General features: G+C 37.6%; 1 protein-coding gene across 1 annotated transcript in view; it reads right to left on the bottom strand.

The window, feature by feature from the left end:
- The window catches only part of LOC126756171 (uncharacterized), a 43,887-nt gene that overhangs the window by 9,007 nt on the left and 8,390 nt on the right, over nt 1-26,490 (bottom strand). The window contains 2 exon segments of the mRNA XM_050469028.1: nt 54-1,091; nt 1,160-2,411. Of these exon segments, the coding sequence (XP_050324985.1) occupies nt 54-1,091; nt 1,160-2,203 (2,082 nt within the window). The 5' untranslated portion in view covers nt 2,204-2,411.

Below are 26,490 nucleotides of genomic sequence, written 5' to 3'. Positions count from 1 at the left end.
AGGAAAATACATTTTCAAAACTGAAATCTTATAAAAATTAAAAGCATACACACATTTGCTTCAGCTTTACGCGCGGGTTTCTTATGCTGACGCGAGAAGCTGGCATGACGCTTCACCTGCGCTGGCAATTCACATAAAAAGGCGCGCAGCATATGCTCGCCCATGGCGCGCGTCTCGAAGTGCCCCACTAGCACTTGCAGTTGCGACAGCGGCACGTCAAAGTATTGCATGAGCACCAGCAGTCGCCACCAATCGTCTTCTTTCGCATAATTTTGCATTACTTTCATGGGCCACTGGCGTTGGCCGCTGCAGGCGACCAAACGCATTAGCGCCTGGTAATCTTTGAGTGGAAATTTGGCTGGTTCTTTGGTAATCTGCTGTACCAAAAGGTTTTCCACACGCGCAAATAACTGTGTGTAATTTTTGGCCACCACGCTTGTTTCGTCCCCTTCATTCTCCAGCAATCGACACAATTTCAGGTAATTACGCAAATACTGTGAATCATAACCGAGCATTTCGATGAAGGCGACGCAGTGCGTGACCAACTCAGAGTTGTTGGTGTGTTGCAATGCCAATTCGGTGACAGTTTCGCAGGCGGTGAAGAGATGCCCTTTGGTTAGTTGGCCGTACTGTTGCAGATGGTCCATGATAAGGTAGTAGACGGCATAGCAACTGCGTTGCTGTTTCAAATAATGCAGAAAATTGAGTTTATACTTTCGCGCATATTTTGCGCACAGCTTTTCATTGGAGAACGAGGCTAACGTGTCTGTTTGCAATTCCTTGGAGATTTCTTTTATATCGATATGCTTGAATTTGCGCAGAAAATCATAAGGGGTGGGCATACTTTTGCCTTGCCCGTTACTGCAATTGTCAACACCCGTGGATATATTTGATTCGCTATTGTGATTGGGATTTCTGATGGGTAATGTTTTCAAATATGGAATGTTTTGTAAACCAGTTGTGTGTAAGAAACAGATTAAAGTCTCCACACTGGGCTCGTTGCTGAGAAAATCAAATAAAGTGACTAATGGTTGTTCAGCGTTAAAATCAATACCTTGATGCTCCAGATACGATTTGGTCGCTTGGAATACCTTAAATTAAAATAAAATTTATAAATTACATTAACAAATAAATTATAACCAAATTGAAAGTGACCCACTTTTCCAAACTCTTCCAACTCATCGGTTTTGTTTTCTTTTAATGCTACTAAAAACTTGAGCAGCTCCTCATCGTCCGGATATTCCGCAAACATCTCTTCCAACTCGCGTGTTTTCACAAAATTCCGTAGTAGCAACATGTGTAAACCGCGCTCGAGTAAAAATTGTCCTATCGGCAGTTTTTCTAATATTTCACGGTTACGTTCCAAGCTTTCGGTAGTGCACAGCCGCCGCACCACTACAGACACTTTATCTCTTTCATCGTCAAATAAGTAGCCGGCCGCCGCAAAGCAATTACGTATTGTTTCATTAGGTGTCTCCAATGTTTTTAATGCATATTCATACATTTCCGCTTCCAGTACCCACTCACAATATAATACTTCCAATTCTGTATACTCCGATTGTGGCAATTGCCCTGCTAATGAACACCAACGCACTAATTGTGCCAATTTTGCTTCGTCCACCAAATAATTCCATAAACTGTATTTATCTAAACGTTCCAAAAGCTGCGGATTGTTGTTAGAAAAATACAACTCCGCTAATAATTTATTGAGGTATGAATCATCGCAATGCACCAGCGTTTCAATATTAACGCGTCGTAGTTGCACTTTGCACTTCGCAAGCAATTCAGGACATGTTTGTAGTTGCTGCAGCAAATCCCAATAGAATTGCAATTGTAGCATATCAGTCTCATAATTTTGTGGATCTTTCTTTTGTAGATGTTCTATTACAAGTTCGCGCAGTTCCTCATCATCACACTCACAAGCGAACTGATAATAGAAGCTTTTAACATCCCGTTTTACATTGATTAATACCATTTCCGCCTTGCACACCAGCCGTTCAGTAAGCAGTCGGTGCACATACGTTTGTACAACATCCTGGAAGAATTGTTCATATTCCGGTATTGGTAGTTTCCGCTTACGTGCCCAATACTCAATACAGAGGTCAATGTTTTCACCTTTTGTGGCCACCTCTTTAATAAGCGCCACTTCACTAATCCCAGTCCAGGACTTGAAGAGTTTATCACGTTTATACGTGGCACTCATGTTTTCACTTGGAAAATCGCTTTTCTCGATCTTGTAATTGTGAAATAGGTTATTACATTGCCTTTCACCCACTTAAGTGGTTTCCTTTGTTTTCGGAGTGTAAAAGTATCGCTGTTGGAAATTTTCCTTCACTTTACATATTCTTCTTACATATAAGCTTCTAAATTTGTTTATTTGCTTATTTTCCTATAATCGCCACCGTAAATCACTGCAATTGAATAACAAAAACAGAAAATTTGTTAAGCAATGAAGGAATGTAAAATTTTGTTTTCTTGTTATCAGCGATGCACCAAAATTACGAAGCCGTTTAAATAACAAATCGACGGCGTTAAGTTCGAAAAGATTTTATTACCACCGTTATAAAAAAGCTAAGAAAGTTCTCACCAAACGATATAATCCATTATGGGAACTAATGTATGTATATGTATATTCGTAAAATATTTTCGTATATTAATAAAGTGTGTTTTCTTGAAATTAATTAATTCTGCTGCGTTGGTTGTCTTTTAAACGGCGGCGTACTTATCGCACATATGTTGTTATTCAACAGCTGTTTCTTATCTCTTCCTTAGAGTTGCCAAGCCACATTAGTATTGGTTAGAAAAATGGGTAACGGGCGATTTTCTCAGCATTAAACTAAAAATTTTAGAATATAAACGGAACTTGAAATGATTTTTAATAGGGTTATATGGAAAGCAAACTTGTATATGATCCGATTTATTCTGTTGGCGAAATGAGTAGGGGATTGAGATGTAAATTCCTTTCTCGACGAACAAAGACCGAATTCAAAGTCACTCATCATCCTCGTCTTGCTATATGGTCAGAGGCATGGACGATGACAATATCTGAAGAATTTTCAAGAGAAAGTTTCTGCGGAAGGTTTATGGTCCTTTGGGTATGGGTAACGGCGAATACAAACGTCGATGGAATGATGAGCTGAACGAGATATACGACGACACTGACATAGTTCAGTGAGTTAGGAAACAGCGGTTGTGCTGGCTAGATCATGTCCTCCGAATGGATGAAAACACTCCAGCTCTGCGAATATTAGACGCAGTACCCGCCGGGAGAAGCATAGGAAGAGGCAGAACTCCATTCCGTTTGAAAGACCAGCTAGCCAAGAACCGCGTAAGTGGTGTCTCAGTCAATAAAAAAGAAGAAGTCTTAAACCTCATTTTATATGAGGCGAATGCTTTCTTAAGATATATTTATGGTGATTGTCCTGGCAAAGCACGACTAGAACGCATCTTGTGCTGAACTCCAGTAAGGTTCAAGGAAAATAAGAAAGCAAGCCATCTGATTGGAAAAGACGTGACCGCCAAGTCAATAGGACCTATATTTACAAAGACTCCTCGCTCCATTGAAGAGGAGCTCCGAAAAAATGAGATGGGATCTATACTAGCTAAAAATGTCTGGACTACGACATGCGAAGCTCCTTTGGAGAGATATTATATAAAAGGTTTTAAACGAATCTATGCATTTCGAGAAACAAAGAACGATTTTCGTCGACGGAAACCTGTCTGTTCTGCGACTTCGTGACGGTGACACCGAAGCTTTTACTTCTTGAATTACAAGAAGAAGAACTACAAGAAGAAGGATCCAAGACATCAGAACAACATATCCGCAAAGAAGTACGTCTGCTCCATTAAGCCAAGTTAGGTTAGGTTTACTCAATATATTGGATTGGATGAGGAGATGTGTCCGAGAGAGGAAGACAAATATACCTCTACTTACTTTTAATCTATTATAAGGCTTACATGGCAAACATGAAGAGGAGTTGGAACGATAAAATATATAGGCGTTTACACTTCCGCTCATAAATCGCTCGACTCAGCCTTATTGATCTCAAATTTTACAATCCGGGGTTCCAAGAAGTCGATCGTAGTCTTCGGTAACTAATTTATATTCGCTTACACTTCTCTGACATGTGCTTTCTGACGTCCATAAGTATTCATATCCACGTCCGTATGCAAAGTGAGTACCCTAAATAGCTCAGCTCAGTTCTTTGTTATTGAACTTCTGATTGCTTCCGAGGAATTTCACAACCATCTGTTGTTATTTTGTTTTATACAACATTTTTTCTTTATTATTGTTTTTGTTTATGTTTAAACTTTTTCAACAGCCGTTCATTTTTCGTGCCATATCAGGTTTCGACACGAACTACTGTTACTCCACTAAATACTTCTGGCAATTCGGCTACTAGTGTGGCTGTGTAACTGTATCCGCGTGCAACGGTGCAAACGTCCTTCACAAAATGTCACATACCCTGGCAAGTCAGCAACGTGGAAATTAACGAACATTCAGTTTTTCCCTTCACATTCGTTTTTAACGACAGAGCTTGAACGTTGACCTCACGAACGGAATGTGGAAATATGTCCACAGGTAGTCATTATGTAGGTATGTATGTAAGTATGCAAAATTTTGATCGAGAATTGTGCTTGTAACTACAATGTGTAGTGGTATGACTAATACAGGGATTTACAGTTCCAATTAGTGCTTTTAGCTTCTCCATTAAATACTTGTACTTCGGAGAATGCAAACGATTGTCCCTTTTCCTTCACATTACGAAATAGGGAATAGCGAATCTAAAATACTTAAGTGTCACAAGAAGGTATTGCTTGATAAGAGATTGGTGGAGGTCGATATAATGTCTGAACGAGCTTGATCCCACTTTTTCTTTTTGTGTTACGCAATTTGACTTCAAACAGTAATTGAGTTTTATAAAAACTCTTTTGAAAAGGAAACTTTTGATATTGGTCGGAACGTTGAAGCTTAGTGTAAGATGTAGTCATATTAAACAAGGCTAGAATCCAGTCCCATTGTAGTGTTGATCTCGAAAGTGTTCGATTCACAGAGGACGATAGAATTATGCATCGACATCTGCAGGACCGAAAAAGTAATACAAGTAGGAACCTCTTTTCTAAACTTAAGAAATTAATCATGAGTACGAAATGTAAAAAGTATTTTTTTCCAGTTGAGAGGCCCGATTTTCTAGCACTCTCGGTAACAATTCGCAACACTGCGCTGAATTTTCCCTTCCAAGGCATGAATCATCTCGGTCTCAACTGCATAGACAAGCGACTTCTCTTTCAGCGGTGCTAAATCGGACGATAATATGGCCGGCTTTATTTTTGATATGGTTCAATCATTCCTTTTTTGGATTTGTGGATTACCATCATTTCAAATCTGACAACGTACGACTCGCTTGATAGCCGTTAGGCTTCAATTCTTCACAATTGCATTTTCTGCACCATATAGCAGGATGAGAGTAATGAGTGACTTATAGAGTTTGGTCTTTGTTCGTCCAGAGAGGACTTTAATGCTCAATTGCCTACTTAGTCCGAAGTAGCACCTGTTGGCAAGAGTTATTCTGCGTTTTCGAAGCTGAAATTGTTGTTGATATTAATACTGGTTCCAAGATAGACGAATTTTTCTACGTCTTCGAAGTTATGACTGGCACCCGGTGACGTGGGAGACAAGCCGCGAGTGCGACGACTGTTTGTTCGATGACAGGATATATTTCGTCTTGCCCTCGTTCACTACCAGACCCATTTGCTTCGCTTCTTTGTCCAACCGGGAGAAAGCCGAACAAACGGCGCAGTTGTTAGAGCCAATGATATTGATATCATTGTATACCCTTGTAGAAGATTGTATCTTCTCTGTTCAGCTCTGCAGTTCGAATTATTTTCGCCCTTTTCAGTGGGAGCGTCTTTTATGGGGCGGGTCCTAAACCCAGCACACAACCCTGTTGTGGGATGGTTCGCCTTCACACTTTAGCTCGTCTTCGAATGGATGGTTTTTGGCTACCAAGAGCATACTTGCTCTAAGGCTAGAAGTCGTGAGCTGCTTGAACTATATGTAAAATAAACGTTTCTGGCCACTCCCAGCTGAATGGCGTTCAGAGAACTTTCCTCACTTGCGTGAGCTCCATCTCCCATACATATCCATTACTGCAAATTTTTTCGAAAAATTTAAAAAATGTGTGCCTTTCTGAAGTCACAGATATGCAGATAACCTAATTTTGTTACAAAAATATTCCAGCCAACATCCGCCTGCAATAACTTTCCCTTGAAACTAATCGATACCACTTGCTATCACTGTCATCTTGAACACGTGAATTAATTTTAAAGTAAACAAGCTTATAAATACAAAAATATCCATGTTTACATGACAGATTTGAGAGCTGATAGCACCAAACGCACCTCGAAACCACATTTTCTCACACAACAACTCATTGCAAGTGTCCATGTTACAGTTCAACACCGAAGAACTTAATAGACCGATTGCGCAAGCGCTAAACACCAGGTTCGCTCGCATTCAAGGCGACCAGTAGGAAGTTAAATTATACACACATTCAAGGTGGTCGAAATCATTCACACTTTGCTCGGTGGCATTAACAAGTTTACGCTTTTTGCCGTTTGTAAGCCGGTGACGCTCAACCACCGGCCCATTACAAGACAGGTAGATTACTTGTATGGCAACTGGTGACAATAAATCACCGACCAAAGCAGCTGAGCGACCAAAACGGCCGGTGTTGGCCGCGCCACGGAATTACGACAAGCTGCTGTTCACCAAAAAAAAGCACTAAAAGCAGCTACAACAACAATGCGGTACAAAATTTTCAAGAATGACTTCCAAGAATCATTGAAATTAGGGCTTAGATAATTTCACTGATTTGTTTGCGTGTCTCGCATTGCTCCTCTTTACAAAAGTTGTGTTTCGTAGTTGCTACTGTTGTTGTTGTTATAATTGTTTGTTGTTGTTGCTGTAAGACACATAACTTGTGAACGTCACGTGGTAGCTTAAATGGCATATGAGCTCAGTTTAAGCCCAGCTTAAGTCAATGGCGATAAGTCCGCGAGAGGATCTGCGCTGCCAGTGAATTGTCTGTGTGTGTGCGTATAATTTATATGGTGCGTGTAGTTATTTCTAAGCTGGGCAAGCTTGTAGCTGGGAAACGGATATATGCGACCATTATGACAAATGAAAATTAATTTTCACACGCCAGACATTAATTAAAAAAATTATATTGTCAAAAAAAGAATTAAAATAAATGCAACAACACAGTGACTTATAAAAAGTGGTTTTTGTGTTTTTTGTTGTTGTTTGTTTTATGAAGTGTCCATACATGCTTTTATGTGGCGTGAAGTGACGCACCTTTTTTTGCGATTATTTTTCGCTTTGAAGCCAGCATTTGTAACTAAATAAACATGGATGTACAGGGTGGTTGTTCCCACATGTTAGCCGAAAAATAAATTTTCGGTGTATTTTTGACACTAACAGCACATTTTCTGTAACCGGGTTTCAGTTTGAAATCTTTTTCGACCTCGTGGATTTATTGAAAAGGGAGACACATGAGTGCCAGAACGCAGGCAGCCGCACTTTTGTCATCATTAGGCTCATTGTGCTTCCGGGTGGTAATCAAATTAGGCTTTATCCAGCAACTCAGTGGATTTGGGTTTTTTCGACACCTGTTGCCCAACAATCTTCAGTAGGAGCTTTGAGAACCGTGGAATATGTTCTGTCTCATTCGGCTGAAGACTGAGCATTCGCATAGAGAATGGTCCAGTGTCTCATCATCCTCCGCGCATGCTCTGCATTCCGCCGACTACACTTTTCCAGTTTTTCGAAGGTGGAATCTTAGGTTAGGTGCCCTGTTATGACCCCTAAAATATTACTTAGCTCCCTTTTTTCTTATAAGTAAAGTTTTTCGGCTTTTGGTTTGTACACCATCAACACTACATCTTCCCAAGCGACATCGCTTCGCTCTATTGGCTTTGAAAAAGTTCCAAGAAGATCCGACGCTAAATTTTGTTCAGCAATGAGGCCCATTTCTGGCTCAATGGGTATGTAAACACGCAAAATTGCCGCAACCGCATTTGGGACGAATAGCAACTTGAAGAGATTCATGAGCTGCCATTTCATCCAGAAAAAGCAACGGTTTGGTGTGGTTTGTGAGTCGGTGGTCCATATTTCTTCAAAAATTATGCCGGTGAGAACTTAACCGTCAATAGCGAGCGTTATCACGGCATGATAATCGACTATTTGATGTCTGAAATTGAAGCTCGTGATCTCGGTGACATTTGGTTTCAACAAGATGGCGCCACTTTTCCCACATTGCATCAGGCAATGGCTTCGATCAGGACTTGGGGCAAAACTTCACGCATCTCATACGCTAGTTACCAGTCAAAAGCTCGCACGATCCATCGAAAATTAGACTCAACGGATGGACTATCTGAGACGTAGCCGCGGCCAACATTTGCAAGAAATAATCTTCAAAAATAAATGCCAAATAATGTTATTTTATAATAAACATTCCCCATTAAATTTGGTTCTATGGAATCTCGAAATGGTTCACCCTTTATATTTAAAGAAAAGAAGGCAGGCTTGCTTCATAAAACATTCTTTGGGTTTGAAAAGTTATTTGCTAGAAATGAAAAATGTTCAAGTTGCCACGTTATGAAATGAAAAGCACAATCTGAACCACCCTTTATATTCCACATACATAAGTACAAATTGACGGAGTCACTGTCTGTAACAAAAATGTGGTCAAAACAAAGTTGAAAAAAGCAAACAAGTTATAATGCGAAACTAAAAGCTTAAAATAAATAAAAAATAGTAAAAAAAATAAAATATATAAATATCTACATACCTGAGTAAATACAGGAACATACATATGTACATGCCACATGTGCGTCTGTGTAAAATATATATCAAAATACAAGCCACTAAAATAGATGAATGAAAAGAAGTAGCTAAAAGTACAAGAAGAAGTGTTGAGTAACTAGCAGGTAACCTCAAATGCCAAGTGAAAAGGGTCCAGAGGGTTCGAGTGTTGGGTATTATCTGTGCGTGTTATCTATAAATAAATTAATATGAAATTAAATTAAGTATGAAAAAAATCGCAAAGTAACTAATGTGTATTAATGACTTTAAAGGCCAAGAGCTTAAAACGCCGCGATGAATGGGAAGCGAAAGAATTTTATTGAAGTTGAACCGCAAGAACCGGTTCTGCTCTCGTACGTGTGCGCATGCGTGAGCGCTGCCGGCAAATGGGCGCAAAAATTATTTTCTGCTTCGAATTCATGCGATGTTGGGTAAAGCAGTGAGGCAACTAGACAAATTATAATAATATATAATATATGGTAAGTAGGTAAATAACTAAGAGTTTAATTTTTAAATTTGTTATGAAGCGTATTTTTTATTTAATTTAATTTTATTTATTTAATATATAGCTTTTCTCTGGGGAGGTCATTTCTTTTTACCAAGGTTCGTAAAAGGTTAGTGTTTTGCTTCTTTTGAGATTATTGATACAAAAAGCATCGGGATTATTTGTACAGCCAATTCCAGAGTGACTTCGGAAATTAGAAAGATATATGAAGACTGTATAATATATCGATATAAAGGCATCTTAGGGATCATTATGTTATCTGCTATAAAAATAATTCTCCAAAGTTATCCCAAAAGGTCGGGTTTCTCAGCAAGATCCAACCATCTTTATTTTTAAGTCGATTATAACAAAGTCGAATCATTATGGTTTGAATCATGGTTATAAAAAAATATTGTAAGTAAAGTGTTTTTCTAAAATATTTTACCAAAACACTGATTAAATGTCAGAAGAATTGGAACAAAACCGGACTTTTGATAGGACAAGATACCTACGAAAATTCAACTCTTTTAAAGTAATACATTATTTACACAGATCAGGTGGAAATTATTTCGATACTCGGGTAGGTTAAAATTTAGTATTGGCTTACTGATAAATTTTGTGCAAAGCGTTGTCAGAGCTGGCATATTTCATGGTCAATTATGCTAGAATAAATTTTGCTAGGATCTGACTACCTCTCTGTAGGAAATATAGAGCTTTGAGTGAATCAAACACACGCTAACCCAGAATGTCTTTGAAGAAAGTTATTTTAGTTTTTTTTTGTGTTCTCGATTGCGGCTACAAACTTATTGTGGCTTAGGGCCTTTTCGAAACAGTTGCTATGGTAGAGTAAATTTACACACACAACCGACGAAGTATACCCGATCTGTAACATAGTGAAAAGTTGAGTATATATAAGGCCTAAATTGAAAATGACTCCGTAAAAATGTCGAATGAAAGCTAAAATCTCGTCGTAGCTTTTTTCGATTAGCCATTTCTTGGATAGTAGCGAATCGAACGATCAATAGGTATAACTCAGCAGAACTGGTATAATCTACAACGACAACGATACAACAACGAAATGCTAGTGCTTTAATAGGTGTTTCTTGTTTTAAACGGTCTGGTGTGGTTTGTGAGCCAGTGGTCCATATTTCTTCAAAAATTATGCCGGTGGGAACATAACCGTCAATAGCGAGCGTTATCACGGCATGATAATCGACAATTTGATGTCTGAAATTGAAGCTCGTGATCTCGGTGACATTTGACTTCAACCAGACTTCGACACTTCCCACACATCGCATCAATCAATGGATTTAGGTATTGAGAGAACACTTCAGTGAGCTGATAATTTCACGTCTTAGACCGGCCGATTGGTCATCAAGATCGTGTGCAATCACACCATTAGACTTTATGCTGTGGGAATATGTAAAGTTTAAAGTCTATGCGGACAAACCCGCTTCGATTCAGGCCTTGGAGCAAAACATCACGCGTTTTATACGCCAGTTACCAGTCGAAAGACTCGAACGAGTCATCGAATATCGGACTCAACGGATGGACTATCTGAGACGTAGTCACGCCCAATATTTGAAAGAGATAATTTTCAAATAATAATTAATATAAATGCCAAAGAATGCTTTTTCGAATGATAATAAGTATACACCATTAAATTAGAAGTTTCTGAGTTTTTTCCTTAAAAAAGTAAGGAGCATCGAAATGGATCACAATTTAGTTGCCATGCAATGCCTGCACTTGTGAAGGATATGGAGCAAGTATGCAGCCGAAAGTAATGTTTTTGTTGTTGTTTTTTTTTTTTGCTTTTTTGACGTGAGAGCAAAATATGACGAGCAGATGATATTGTTTGAAGCATATTTTTTGCCACAAAATAAACATATTTCGATAATTTTAGAAAGCTTTCAAGTCAATTCCGCTCTCCGAGTTTGTTTACATGCTCATCAAACACGCCAGCAGCCAATTGAATAGCGGGAAGTATGGTGCATGCAAATGCAAGATGCGATTGCTGCTGCTTGCAGGCGGCATGTGGTAACAGGGGAAGAGTGTGCCAGCTGCCAGACGGTCGCTGGGGGAGGCGCGCAACCAAAATAGGCGCATCTTCTATGAAATGTGTGTCATATGAAAGTAAAGCGACGGGCAAACATGTCGTTCAAATATAAATGAGAGTTTACATGCAAATTCAACATGCTGGCGCATATACATATGTGTGTGTGCGTGTGTGGCATATGCAAGTTGCACGCAAATTCAATTTATTTGATTTCATTTCATTTAATTTTAGTTTTTACTCCCGCGGCGGCAGCAGATGCACAGATAAGCAGACAGCCAGACTAGCTAGCGGCGCTCCAAATGTGCGCGATTTTGCCTATGTGTATGTGTTGTTGTTGTGCTGCAAGCGTTGTAGGTGCACGAATTGGGTCGCTTGTTAATATTGCAAAATCATACGGCATTAATACACTGAAGTTGTGCCGCTGCTCATATTTAAATGCATTTACATGCACGCGCACACACATACACACACACTCACACAACCACAAGTGCATAATCCAACTTGTTTACCTTTTCCATTTGTGGACTAGTTAATTCGTCTTTTTTATGGAGCGGTACAATATTATTTTTATGACTATTTCGCCTTTATGCTTTTGGTAAACATGCAAAGCAAAGAATGGCACAGCAATTAAAACAAAACAACAGCAACAACAACAACAGCGGCGCATATGGTTTTATGCCATAAAATAAAAGTATGAAAGAAAAAAATGCGACTAAAATGTCTCGACGTCGCGCGAGTGTTACATGTGGGCAAATTGAAATTGGGCGCACGTAGTTGAATGCCGTACGCAATTGCGCGCTGTGCGGAATTTTCAAGTGTTTCCCAGCGACCAGACGGTGCCGACCAACAGCTTATTTATATAGAAATTTTAGCAGTCAAAACTGCGACAGACATTGAAGGGCGTATCTAAACCTATATTAAACGGCATTTCGCACAGAAGACAGTCTTAGTCGACTTATTTGAGACTCCAGGCTAAAATGATTGCACAATTCGTTGACCAGACTACAGTTTCTAGACTTTTTGTACCCTTTTATTGCAGGGATGATCGACAAGTTTTGAGAAAGATCAAGAGTTTTAAGCTTCTTATGGGCTATTTAGACAATTTTGATATAATACTTCGCGAAAAGGATCATATAAGTCCTTAAAAATGGTATGGTCCTTAAAAAGTTCCTAAAAGACCAAGAGCACTTGCTTTTTAATTCAAAAGCTGTATCGTTTCTAACGACATCAGCTTCAGTACTTCTAAATTTCGCTACTTTCTTCCTCTTATTATCAATAACTTTGAAAGGGCCCTAATGGTCGGTTGCTTCTATAAAGAAAGGAGTCTGAAGGTCAAAAGTTTAGAGCTCCTTGATAAAATTAAAATTACAAGCGTATGCTCCGGGCTTGGAACCTTCTGTTAGTGGTTGCATGTTCTCGTAAAATTTTCAAGCATTGTCACTGTCGACCAGCTTGTCAAGCTCTCCTAACTACTCACCCACTTCGGCCTCTCTCTTTTTTGCTTGAAGTGCCGTCCCACAGTTCCCTTATGCCGAGTTGCTGATGGGTGCTCCCAGAGCGCAGGAATACAAGTAGAGTAGAAAATCGTTCAGTTTTCTGTTGTGATTGCTGCTTCTCGACGTCGAACCTTCTTTGTGTTTGTTGGCGTGGCTTTTTTACTGCTTTGGTCTGAGTTAATATTAGGGCCTCGGAGCGTACGCGTAAAACACTGAAGACGTGTCGACCATCTATCACAACGTGATCTATCTGGTTGGTAGCATTTCGATCCGGAGGCAGACAGATAGCCTGACGAATTTTCCTATGTTGGAATCAAGTACACACATAACCATATTTCGGGCCAGGCGAAGTCGATCAGCCTCAACCCATTTAGGGATTATTCATCATATAGACTGAATTGACCGATCGTTGTGCCAAAGATACCTTCTTTGCCCAACCTGGCGTTAAAGTCCTCAAGCACGATTGTAAGGAACCGGTCATTCCAGGTAAATGTCCTTAAATCGTAATCCTTAATACGTTTGCAACGGTCGTCCTTCCTTCTCAATGTTTGGCGCCAATTAAAGATTCTAAGCTAGGTCCTTCTCCACCTGGTCTTCCAAAGGAGTGGAAGTCTTTATCTCTTTTCCCGGCGGGTACTGCGCCGAATCCTTTCAGAGCTAGAATGTTTTCGTCCGTTCGGGCGGCATGACCTAGTCAGAGTAGCCGCTGTCTCTTAATTCACTGAACTATGTCAATGTCGTCGTATATCTTTTACAGCTCATCGTTCCATCGATTGCGGTATTCGCCGTGGCCAATGCACAAAAGATCATAAGTCTTCCGCAGAAACTTTCTCACGAAAACTTGTAACACCAATTCATCAGATGTTATCATCGTCCATGCCTGTTTCTTTGATGCTAAGAGATATTTCATCTTGCCCTCGTTCACTACCAGAACCATTTGATTTGGACAAAGAACAACCTGCAGAAAGCAGAACTAACGGCGCCGTTGTTATGCCCAATTATATCGATGTCATCAGCGTTCACAGCAGTGGTACACTCTTGCAGAAGATTTCACTTTCTCTATTCAGATCTACAGCTCGAAATGTTTTCTCCAGGAGTATATTGAAGAAGTCGCTCGATAGGGAGCCGCCTAGTCTGAAACCTCGTTTGGTATCGAACGGCTCGGAGAGGTCTTCCCGATTCTCCACCAGAAGGGATTAAGGACTACATATTAGCATTTCTTATGCTAGCCAACTTAGATATGTCTTGACTTGGCTTGGCTTGGCTTGGCTTCCTTGACTTCTTGACTTTGCATAGTGAATTCTTCTGAAGTAACAGGTTTTCCAATAGGAACGCTACAAAAGTAGACCGATAGAGACGGCAAACGACGCTATATTTTTTCCGCTCTTTTGTCCTTTCTCTACAGTAAGGTTTGCCTTTTCATCACGGAAAGATATACCATTCAACAACGAGTCAACATTATTAAAATTTACTACCAAAATTCGGAGTTGAGGTGAGGTTAACTTTAAGAGCGCTACGTCCAATTCATTACGTTGCTAAGGTAAAGGAGCTCTTTTTCGCCAAATGGAACCAACTTTTCCACAATCCGACGACGAACCGACACAATAGTTCGTTATAGTAGAGCACTGTGACCGTTTTGCCATCTCCAGGCAGATGATGCTAAAACCTTTTGAATACCAGAAAATGCTAACTTTCATATTCGTTTGTAAAAGTATACAAAAGCTTTACGGAAATTATTTGAATAGAATTATGAAACACAGACACATAGCGTATCAAACCTTTCTACGCGCTTACATAACCCATCTACATATATGTATATATGCAAGTATGTAAATCGCCTTTATTGGTTACAATTTTTCGCCATACAAAATATACACGCGCAAACATAATATATAAATCTAGGTTACTAGGAATAAAGTGAGCTTAATTATTCTATACACAATAATTACGGTACTCTACAAATCACCATGCGCTACAGTCAATCGATCAAGACAGCGCGATAAAAGCCCAGCGCACACACCTCCAATGCAGAGCAGAGCAAAGCGACGGAAAAAAGTAAAAAGTGAAATAATAAAAAATATTTAAGAAACTATCAACCGGCGATCGACAACACAGAACGTAAATGGTGTTACGGAATGTCGGGCCGGCGATTGCACGACGCACGTCGTTCCGCCCAACGAGAACACTGTAGGAGCGCAACACACTTGCACCGGTACCGCTGCATACACACATGCCTACAGACACATCTATATGTATGTCGTATATCGGCGGAGCCAACACTTGGCTTTATGCGCTAGCAGCTGGCAACCTGTAATATACGTGTGTGTGCATATATGTGTGTGTACTTCCTTTTCGCTCTTATCGCTGGCTCATTTACATCGCTGTCACGTCCACGTGCCCGCAACATGCCACAATTTGACTGACATCATTTGGACGCATGTTTAATTGGTTGAGGTGGTGGCGTTGTTGATTTTATTCTTGCTGTTGCTATTATTGTTGTTATTATATCAGCACTGATCTAACCACCACCTTTTGTTGTTGCTATTTGTAGCATAAGATTGGCTATTTTATTTCTGCTTGATGCTGTTGACGCATTAATCAGCCGAAGCTTCCGAAGCTTCAAAGAGCCCAAGAATGGTGTGGTGTCGTTCATTGGCCGGCTGTGGTGCATAGTATGAGAGGAAATGAGTTAAATGGTGAAAAAAGTTGCTCAAATATTCATAAATTATGTACAAATATATTTTCAATAAAAAAATGTTTCGGATTGATATAGTATATAGACTTGAAGCTTGGAACTGTATTCTTGAGCAGAAGTGATCACTGCCCTCTGGCTAAGAAATGACAGCTTATTGTTCTATTCTTGGTTTCGATTTGGCTTTTGTGCGGATACCACGGATGTTAGTTTAGGTTCCCGCTGTTTCAGAGATTACTCTTGGAACATTATATGAAGTCCTTTGTGAAGCCAAAAGAATAGAACAATTGTAAATCGAACTTACAAGCCAGCAGAACGTCTTGTGGCCAATAAAAATTTGCTCAGACGTTTAAATTCTATTCCCAACAGTTCCGCGGGAAATCTGAAAGTGCCAGCTCCCAATAGTTTAAGTCTTAACCTCGCAAACGCGAGACTATCAAGAAGGAAGTGCTGAGATAATCGTCATCTTCCATATAGCTGCTGCAGCTGGCGTCCGGTAAGTTTTTCAACCTTACATCATGGAGGCCGAAAAGACTTGTTAAAGCCATCACAACTATGAAGATGCTAGCCTCACTGAAGCAAAAAGCTCACTACACATCTTACGTCCATTCTTCAGCCAATAGTCACTTGGGAAAGTGCAAGGACCGATGAACGCAATATTGCCCAAGTTCCCGCGAAGCCCAGTCTAGTAGTAGAGCACACAAAGAAAGGGGAACAGCTACGCGTTCCCGTTCTACTGATAGCGGGTCAGGGGTACAATTACTTGCTAGCACGTCAGCTTTACAGTTGTCAGCGATTCCGCTATGACCACGCGATATCATTGATAGCAAGGTTAGGCATTCCTGAACTAACACTGAAGGCAAAGTTAGTGAACTCAAAGCTAGTATCGCCTCTCTGATATCAGAGTCTATAGTCAATTCGCTGAAAAAGGCTGCGCGCCGGAGCGGTAAATCTACTGCTACCTTAATCGCAACAACCACGACTTGAAAAACACTACAATAGTCAGAAAGTCTGAAACTGAAATTTATAGAGAGACAATATTACACTCCACCAATTTTCCTCCCAAGCTAATACTAATCCTAATCCGTAAGCAGCTCATTGCCCGTCTCCTCCAATGGCTTCTACCCACCCACAACTCCATCGGAAGTATGTGAGCAGAGGAAAAGTCGTCAGAGTTTGGTTTGGCGGCTCCGTAATACAAAAGGTCCGGTATAAAGTCAAAGCGTCTGAGGATTTTCGATTGTTCAGACATGTGTTCATTTATAAACTCAGATTATCGGAGTCATGGTTGGAGTGAATATCCCTAGTGGTGACGTTGGATATTTTTCTAGCGTTAATAATGTGAAAGACTTTGTCTTAATATTTTAATATTTTATGTATATAAATGTAGTTTCAAGTGGAAGTAATAGACAATTAGAATGGAAAATTTTTTCATATTCATTAAAAAATATTTATTTTTTTTTTTTTTTCAAAATGAAGATAAAACAGAGTCCACGCTGCGTATGCGTAATTTTTTATTCAATCGATACGGATTTTTTAGATTCTTGTAGGGGGAATGTGGGCAATCAATTAAATGTAATCCCACCAGACGTAATACTCTTGTGTTAACGATTTTTTCAGTCCTGGAAACATTTTTCAGAAGCCTTTTTTGGGATCGCCTTCAGCTCCTTCTGCGAATTTTGTTTTATCTCTTCGATCGACTGAAAATGGGCTCCAAGGAGCGTTAATATGGGTTTATGGTACAAGAAAAAAATCTCAACGAGCCAAATCTGGTGAATACGGTGGTTGATCGATGGTATTCATTGCTGTTTTGGCTTTAAATTCGTTTACAATCGTACTCTTTTTGAAAAAAAACTCAGCTTTATCGGGACGAGTTGAGTAAGAACACGTTTCATACCCAAAATATCCACCAAAATCATTTGAACGGACTCGCGAGAGATGTCGAGCTCTCTTGCAATCTCTCTAACACTTGGCTGACGATTTTCAAGCACTACATCCTTCACTTTTTTAATATTTTCATCAATTGAAGAGATCGAAGGTCGTACAGAACGAGGCATTTTTTCAACGATCCCTTGACCGTCTGTGAACGCTTTGGCCACTCGCAAGCTTGTATTTTTGAATCATCGTAAGCCTTTTCCAACATTTGCAATAATTCAGTATACGAAATTTGGTTAGAAATACAAAATTTGAGAAAAATTCTTTGTTCGATGTTTTATCCATTGTAAAAATCGCAACGCAATTCTGAGGTGTACCGACTTAAGCAACTGCTATAAAGAAACTGGTAGAGAGATCGCGCTCTTAATTAGCATAGTATTTAAGGATAGTTCTGCCAATTTTGAAAACACATTTTTTTGAAATATTATCTTGGACGCGCAATTACTTGAAGCATTGTAATGTGGAACAAATGCACAAGAAAGGCTCCATTGTTTCCCTAGTGCCTTTCTCTTGACATTTCTTACAGTTTTCTAGATTTGTCAGCCTCATGCCGCCACCAGATTGTGACCAGTCAGCATTTCTATCATATTCCTACAGTCACTTCTAACGAGTGTCAGTAGGAACTTTGCGTAGTTTTGATCGTTCTATCGCTTTTTTACCTTCCTTGTCATTCTCCTGTCCAGATCACCTTATAGACAATGCATGGGTTTAGCAATATACGCCAGGTTTTTGGATGAAATCTTTACACTGCTTTTGGTGGTTAAAGCTACACTTGTTTAATTTCACAGTGTAGTCTGAGGGTCAAGGGATGAGTTGTTAGTCTACGACCGAGATCAATTAATTGCATCAGCGATCATTTTGAATGCGTATAATACCATCTATTTCGGTTATTACAATAATTACAAATAAAAGTTGGTTCAAAATTTCAATAATACCCTGTGGAACATATTGCTAAGGTAAAATAATGTAAAAAGACCCGAAGGCCTCGCAAAAAATTTGCCGTGAATCAAAAGTGCAATAATTTTTTTTATAATAATTTACTTTGAAAAAATTGTTTGTTTATAATTTACAACAACAAAACATAAATATAACATATGACTGCGCGAAATTAAAGCTTGGCAAAGTAAGGCGCGATCTGCAGCGCTAATTGTTGTCGTTTTTGTAAAGGCAAAGCAAATCGCATATACACAACTACAAGCGCGACCCAAAGGCAACAAAAAATGTTGCTACAAATATTTCAAAGTCGAACTTATTAACAATTTTCGCGCTGAATTATGTACAATGGCAGTACATGTGTAAGTAGAAATATTTTCCTTTTTATATTTCAAATTATTTCTAAACTATTTTTTAATTTTTATTATTTTTTATGTGTTTTTTAAATGTGTTTCATACTCTGCTTGGCTGTCTGTTGTATATTTGTGTGTGTGCTAATGTGTTTGCCACTTTTGTTGTTTCTCAACTAAACGCGTTTTCATTATTACGAACCACTTGTTACGGTTTTGGCTTAATTTTTTTAATTTCATTTACTTTTTTCCTTTTTTTCTTCATATTTACTTTGTTCAATTGTTGTTCGCAAGAATTTTCGCATTGCTCGTAAAGTTGGGTGCGTGAACAAGTTTAGCAGTCAGCTGCCACGCCGTCCAGCGCATAGACGATCAGCCACATTTGGGCATCCAACAACAACAACATAAACAATACTCATAGTAATATATGACTACAATCAGCCATGAGTTGTTGACTGTGGCTGTGCGGTATATAAGGCACTATGAAACTACATATGTATGTACATATACATGTATGTTTGTATGGTAGTAAGTATAGCATTATGTGCGCTTATGTGATTGGACTATCAATCATTGTTTTCATTACTATGCGCAGCCAGGTTGAATTGAGCTTGAGCTGGTCCGTTTTTGTGCTTAGGAGTGGAGCCGTCAAGTTTGCGGCATTTTTTGCGGCGCTTTATTGGTCCAGTTCGGGAGTGTTAGTCATTTGGTCGTAAGCTTTTCTGTTCAATAAACATAATATTTATGTTGATGTGTTTATTTATAAAATACATATATATGTATGTCTGTGGAAATATTTATTTAATACATACATGTGTAGATAGATATTTGTTTGTTTTGATTTTTTGTTTATTAATATGTTAAATAGTTTGGTTGCAAACTTAATTACGGAAACGAAAAAATTAAATAAAATAATTAAATTAATTGAAATGATTTCATATTTAATTTAGCCGCTAATTGAATTTCGGCCTATTAGTTTGACCGAAAAATATTATATTAACTGGCACTTTGTCGGTAATAATCGTTTCAGTACTTTCATATAAACTATACCTTTAAAAATAACTTACTAAAATTGATATCTGAAATAGTTTTTGAGTTACAGTCTTTTAAACAGTCTTTTTAAGCAAATATTTTTCATAAAAACGCTAACATTGTGTAAATTTTTTTGATTTTTGTCTACTGGAGTTCATCAATTTCTGCTAGAGAGAGTTTTTTCTGGTGTCACTGTCATAATGTCTAACATTGAGGGTATTTTCGTGATTAGTACGAATGTGGTATCTCAGGTAGCTGAAAACCTGAAAAATTTTTATTTCATTAAATGGCGGCCCCTCCGATTTTTTACCCTGGTCGAATTTTTCTAAAAGAATCCAAATTTTGACGATTTTCAAGTATAAATCGACCGATACTGCTGCAATTTCACTTTCGATATTTCTACAAAGTTCATCAATCGTTGCTGGCTTGTTGGCATAGACCATAGACTTGACGAAGCGCAACAGGAAATATTCTAACGGCGTCAAATCGCACGACCGAGGCGGTCAATTGACTAAGCCATTTCGTGAGATAACACGTTCACCAAACTTGATTTTCAATAAATCGATTGTGACATTCGCTGTGTGGCTTGTGGCGCCGTCCTGTAGGAACCACTTATTGTACAAGTCCATATCATCTAAATCAAGTCAAAAATATTCGGCTATTATTGAAGGCTAGCGATTCCCATTCACAGTTACGTGCCGGTCTTGATCACCACGGAAGAAGCACGGCCCAATGGCGCCGCCGGTCCATAAACCGCACCAAACCGTAATTTTTTCAGCATGCAATGGTGACTCATGGAGTACGTGTGTATTGCTGCCTGACCAATATCACATATTTTGCTTATTGACGAAGCCATTTAGCCAGAAATGAGCCTCATCGCTGAGGATGATTTTTCGATGAAAGGCCAGATAATTTTCAAGTTGTTGCTCAGCCCAATTCATTAACATACGACGATTCTGCTGGTCAAGCTTCAGTTCTTGCGTTAATTTGATCTCTTTAAGGATATAGGCCAAGATCTTTTCGCAAAATTTGCCACAACGACGTTACAGAGATGCCCAACGCTTGAGAACAACGAGGAGTTTTCTTCACTTCAGTGATTTGGATCTTATGCAAATCAAATTTTTTCGCTGAATTGTTGAACGGACGATTATGACGACCATGAATTGGACGTAGCGCTATTAAAGTTGAAGTCACTGACTCCGTATTTCGGTTTCTATATCCTAATATTATTTTTAGGTAACCCATGAATAGAAGTCTAATTTAACCTCATTTCGACCGAGCACACCCGCCGTTTACTATGAAAGATAAGACTGCTAACAACCAGAGAAGAAAATAGTGTTGTGCCTGTAAAAAAAAAACATTCTAAGAACTCCGTCTAGTTATACATAAATCTTCGTTTATGATGCGAAGTTTTTTCCCAGTAAGCTTAGATTATAAGCCTATAAATGATTTTAGGCGAGTGTAAAGTACAAGCGGCCAGGTGACATACCGCTAATCAAATTTAATATTTCTGGCGTTGATACTCAGATTTTGTTATTACGAGATTTACAATCACTCTTCAAAGTTTAAAGCAAAACCAAGCTTCTCTCTATAGTCATCATCCCTGTGAATAAAACCTTTTTGTTGTCGACGTTTATAATATCTGATCAAATTTGACCCGGACTAGTCCATTTATACCACCTGCGCAAACGGAAACGAATAAATAAATATTATTATATTCGGGCTCTGATCTTCATATATCAATTAGGGAGTGTTTGACAGCTTCTGTTTGTCTGCCGTTTGTTGAGTAAAAATTATTTTTAACGAATTTGCTCGAAATTTTGTGTTTCCAATAGAATCACGGCTACAAAATCGTTGAAAATTTCACAGATGTATTTTGTAGAGTATGAGTTATCATTAACTCAAGTTTCTAAGTGGCACAAAGCATTAGCAAGGGTTGCAAAGTCATCAAAAACTTGACTAGGTGAGCCGTTGTTTATTTACCTTTCTTAATGTTAAGATGGTCGAATAGTACTTTAAGATAGTCGTGCTGGCACCAAAGAGATAGCAGAAGATGTCAAAAGCTTTTATGGTCGACTGAATACATTTTTGTTAAAACTTTGGGTATGAAGCGGATCAATACTGGACTTGCGCCAAAAGACATGATTCTTTTGCAAAAAGGTCGACCAATAGTGGTCGCAAAAGAGCTGGCGTGCACTGTTTTGACCAAAAAACAGTTTATTTTGAAAGCAATAACAAAAATTTGAATTTAAATAAGTAAAAATATGATTCAACTTTGATCAGGTGGGAAAATATTTTTCAAACCTTGTCTAAATAGCAAAAAAATTAAGCTCAATTCAACTTAATAATTGCAAAACTGTTGGAAAATTGGAAAGACCTCGTTTATTATACACATTTAATATTGAAATTCACATAAAAATAAAAAAGCATCACCTTTAATGAAAATGGAGTTGAAAATAATTTTTTGCATATGTATTTGGTGTGCTTTGCGGAACATCAAAAAGACTTCAGGCTGACCTCCTGACACATAAATAGAATTTGAGAGAATCATTATGGCAAATAATACATGGGTATATAATATTTGCTATTTATATAAACATGTATATAATATACATAATAATGTGCTCATATCAGTTTTTGCGTTAAAATTATTATTTCATAAAGAACCGACAACAATAAAAGCTGATTACATAAAAACAACTTTTATATATCTTTTTATTATTTTTTAGTTTTTCATTATTTTTTTTTTAATTTTTTTATTATCTTTTTTAACTTTTTATTCTCTTTATAGAACGAGAATATAAAAACAATAAATTATGGTGTTGAAAAGTCGGCGAAGCTTTAGAAACAAATGTAAATTCGGTAAAAGTAACGTTTGAGCGAAGCAAACAAAAGACTTAAGCAACGAACTTGCTACACGCCGAAGCACTGCATGCCTACAAAGACAGGGTTTTGCTTATGTACAAAGGTTCTTATATACATACAAGGAAATGTAGATTGCTATGAGTTCGACTCATGACACTGGCTGAACTCGCTGAGCCGCGTTCGACAATTTTAATTATGATTATGACTTTAGTTGACTGCTAATGATGCTCAAATAACATGTATTCGCCTCAACTTAATTATAAACAAACTATAAATCTATTAATTAAATTATGAATTGGTGCTGCTAACGGTCAGATCGATCATTTTGCACATGTGTATATGGCTGTATGGGTTTATATAACCAGCGCAAATGCTTGTAAGCAGAGTTTATCAGTCACTCACCTCTGAGTTCAATAATTACACAACAGCTTATACGATGTACTACATACATATACATATATATATATATATATGCATATACATATTTATTTATATTGAAATATATATGGCAAGATACATATGTTCGTCTGTCATGCGACATATGTTAATTTATTCTCGAATTTCGCACACATTCTCGTCTTGACCGATTAGAGCGCATGTCAAGAATTCTCCTTTACACGAGATTTATTTTAGCGTCATAAACGCAAAGTCAAGATCAATGTCTAAAAACGTATTGTGTGTTAAGTAATAACAAATAGTTAGATCGCGCAAGATTTCCATGACAAAAAGCCGCAGATGAAACAGCGAACAACACATTTCAATTTAGTTTGAAACAAAAAAGTTTTGACTTCCATTGAATTCGTTTTGTGAGCGACTTTTCAAGCGAGTCTAATTTGCGAATTTACGCGCCAGCTATTTGGTTATTTAGCTGGACGCGCCTTTAAGCCCTCAGCGTGTCAGGGTTAGCTTGAATGGCGTGCAAATTATGCAGAGATGTGTGCACGTGTGTATGTGTGCTGAATAGTGCTCGTAAAATTGGCGAATTAACATTTTCGAGCGGTTAATAAGCGATTGTGAATGAATTTCTGGTTACAAGACGCTAATCAGTAAACTAAATATATGTTTGCATGGTGGCTAAAAGCGTTAAATGAGAATTGTTATAAATATGTTTGTACATACTTATGTATGTATGTAAGTATATTGTCTTCAGTGAGAATGTAATTGTATTAAATTAAACCTCGAATGTTGATTTTTGTGCTTATAATATACTATAGTATGTGTAATATTTTTAAATAAAAAAAAATATTATTTTAAGATTTTATCAAGCACTAGTGATGTTTGGAATGCCCGTAAATAAAATTTTTTTAGCGGATGGTAGTTGTGGAATGCCGACTTTATACGGCAAACCTAAGTCCCGAACCTTTGGAATTTTGAAATTTTTTTATTAAATTGGTTGAAAATGTCGGATTTATACGGTAAACCCCAATCCCGAATTTTTGGAACTATATTTCGGGATCCCGAATTTCCGGGATTTTCAAAATTCTTATTAATTGGTTTGAAAATGTAAAATATAATGTATTTTCTTTCTTTCTATGTATCCGGTTCTTTTTTTTCAAAATCACTAAAATACAGTTGAGATACTTTAAATAGCAGTAAAAGTGTTTCATTAGTCAAATTAACTAAGCATATTAAGTAGAGCATTAAGAATGCTGAATTTATATGGCCGACTTAAGTATGGTATAAACCCGAAGTTTTGGTAAAATATTTCGGGATCCCGCATTTTCGATATTTTGAAAAATTATTTTAAATTAATCATATACACGTACATGTTTATATATGTGTATTAGTGCTTTATGAATGCAATATAATATTTCGGGATCCCGAACTTTCGGGTTTTTCAAAGATTTTATTAAATTAATCATACATGTACAGCTGTTGACAGCTAATTAGAAACGCTACATATTTTGAAGTAAATGATGTTATTTTCCAATAAATCACGTATTTTTACTGTATTTTAACTTATTTTATTGAAACTTATGTTAAACTTAAACTCTAATAGTAAAAATTTTGTCTAAAATTCGGTTTTGTTATAAAGATTTTAACTAAAACGTGTGGAATCAACGATTTGAGTGGGACAACTAATTAGAAACGAAAAAATTTATAAGCAAAAAAATAATGATATTACAAAAATGCGCTTACTTTCAGTTAGTGTTGCTTAACCCTTATGCTATAATATTACTCCATTATCAATGCATTCACTGCGAATTGACTCAGACATCATACCGCTGTTGTTGTTTGTCATTCCGTTCTTACTTTATCAAAAAGAACATTAATATTTGGGATATTTTTGGTACTAACGGCTTTTTAACATCACGCCAGAGATGTTCACGCCTGGGCTGGACGATGGCAACTCCAAAACATTGATGAAATATTCATCAAAACACTTTTTGTTAACTTCGCCATATGCTTTGGATCGTTATCTTGTTGGAATTTCCATATAACAGGCAAATTTCTCTCAGCTTATGGCATCATGACATTTTTCAGGATGTCGTCTTGTTTCCCCTTGTTTAATTTATAATTTTTTTGTATGTAATTAATTTTAAATTTTTTACTGAATCAACAGTTATGAAAATTCCAAGTACTATTTATTTCTTAACAAGATAATTTAATGAGAAAATGTAAAAATATTCTATAAATATTATGAATTTTGTGTAGTAAATTAATAAAATAAATCTAGAAAACATTTTAAAATATTTTTTTCGGAATCTCAAAAACATATCATGAAAACTCCGAAATCTCGAAACTTTTAATGCTTAATTGTCAATATTTTGTTAATAAATAGCGATTTTTTATTTAATCCCGAATTTTCGGGATCCCGTTAGCGCATTATGAAAAACTCGAAATGTCAAAATTTTTGTCTCTTAAATGTTTTGTTTTTGAAATTTCATTTTGATAACTGCAGTTTCGAGCAAATATTTGACATTTAATTTTTCACAAGCCTGCCAAAAGACAATATTAAGAGTGTCGCTCGCCAAGATCCCATTTATTAGAACAAAATAATATCATATTAAAGACATATTTTAAAGATAGATAGTGATTTCAATATGTTTTCAATATAGTTATGGAACGACGACATTTAAATAGTTGATAGCCAGTTGAGTTGTAACTCCCAGCAAATCTCTTCTTATACATCAACAAAACAAGGAACCTTCTTACATATGAAAAGGCATTAAATCGCTTCAACTCACTACAGCTTTTTAAGTCCACTATTGTGAATATTGATCTATCAAGTTTCATGGCCATTGCCGTCTAAGTCTGTCACATTTTTATGTCGTGAAATAAAATCAACTATTCAAGTATCGAATCCATCCTTGGAGCAGCAAAACAACATTTGCTTTGACAACAACAAAGTAGGTAAGAAATTAATGGAACGATTATTGGTTTCGCCTTACCATGTCAGTCTCCCAGCCACAACGACGACGACGTTGGTGGTCCTTTGCGCTTGTTCTTAGGCGCTAAATTATGTGTAAGCACACATGCATACATACAAATAGACAATTATTTGAGATTTGATTCCTCGAAATGGTTAAAGTGGCATGAGAAATGAGGCAAACAGTGATGGAGCAGAAAGAAAAAAGTAAAAGCAAAGCTACGCGGCTTGAAAGTGGACTAAAATTAGAAGTGTGTGTTGGCTAAAAGGGTGTTGATTAAAGAGGAACAAATAGTAGGGATTCCTAACTGCTTGTGGTAGCATTTAAAATGAAATAATATTAGAATTTCAGTACTTCATGTCATGTAAAAAAAGTTGAGAACATCAAAACCCCCAACACTTTGAAATATA

Source organism: Bactrocera neohumeralis, chromosome 4, assembly GCF_024586455.1.
Source record: "Bactrocera neohumeralis isolate Rockhampton chromosome 4, APGP_CSIRO_Bneo_wtdbg2-racon-allhic-juicebox.fasta_v2, whole genome shotgun sequence".
Classification (NCBI taxonomy): Eukaryota; Metazoa; Arthropoda; class Insecta; order Diptera; family Tephritidae; genus Bactrocera; species Bactrocera neohumeralis.
This window is presented reverse-complemented; position numbering and strand designations above follow the sequence as displayed.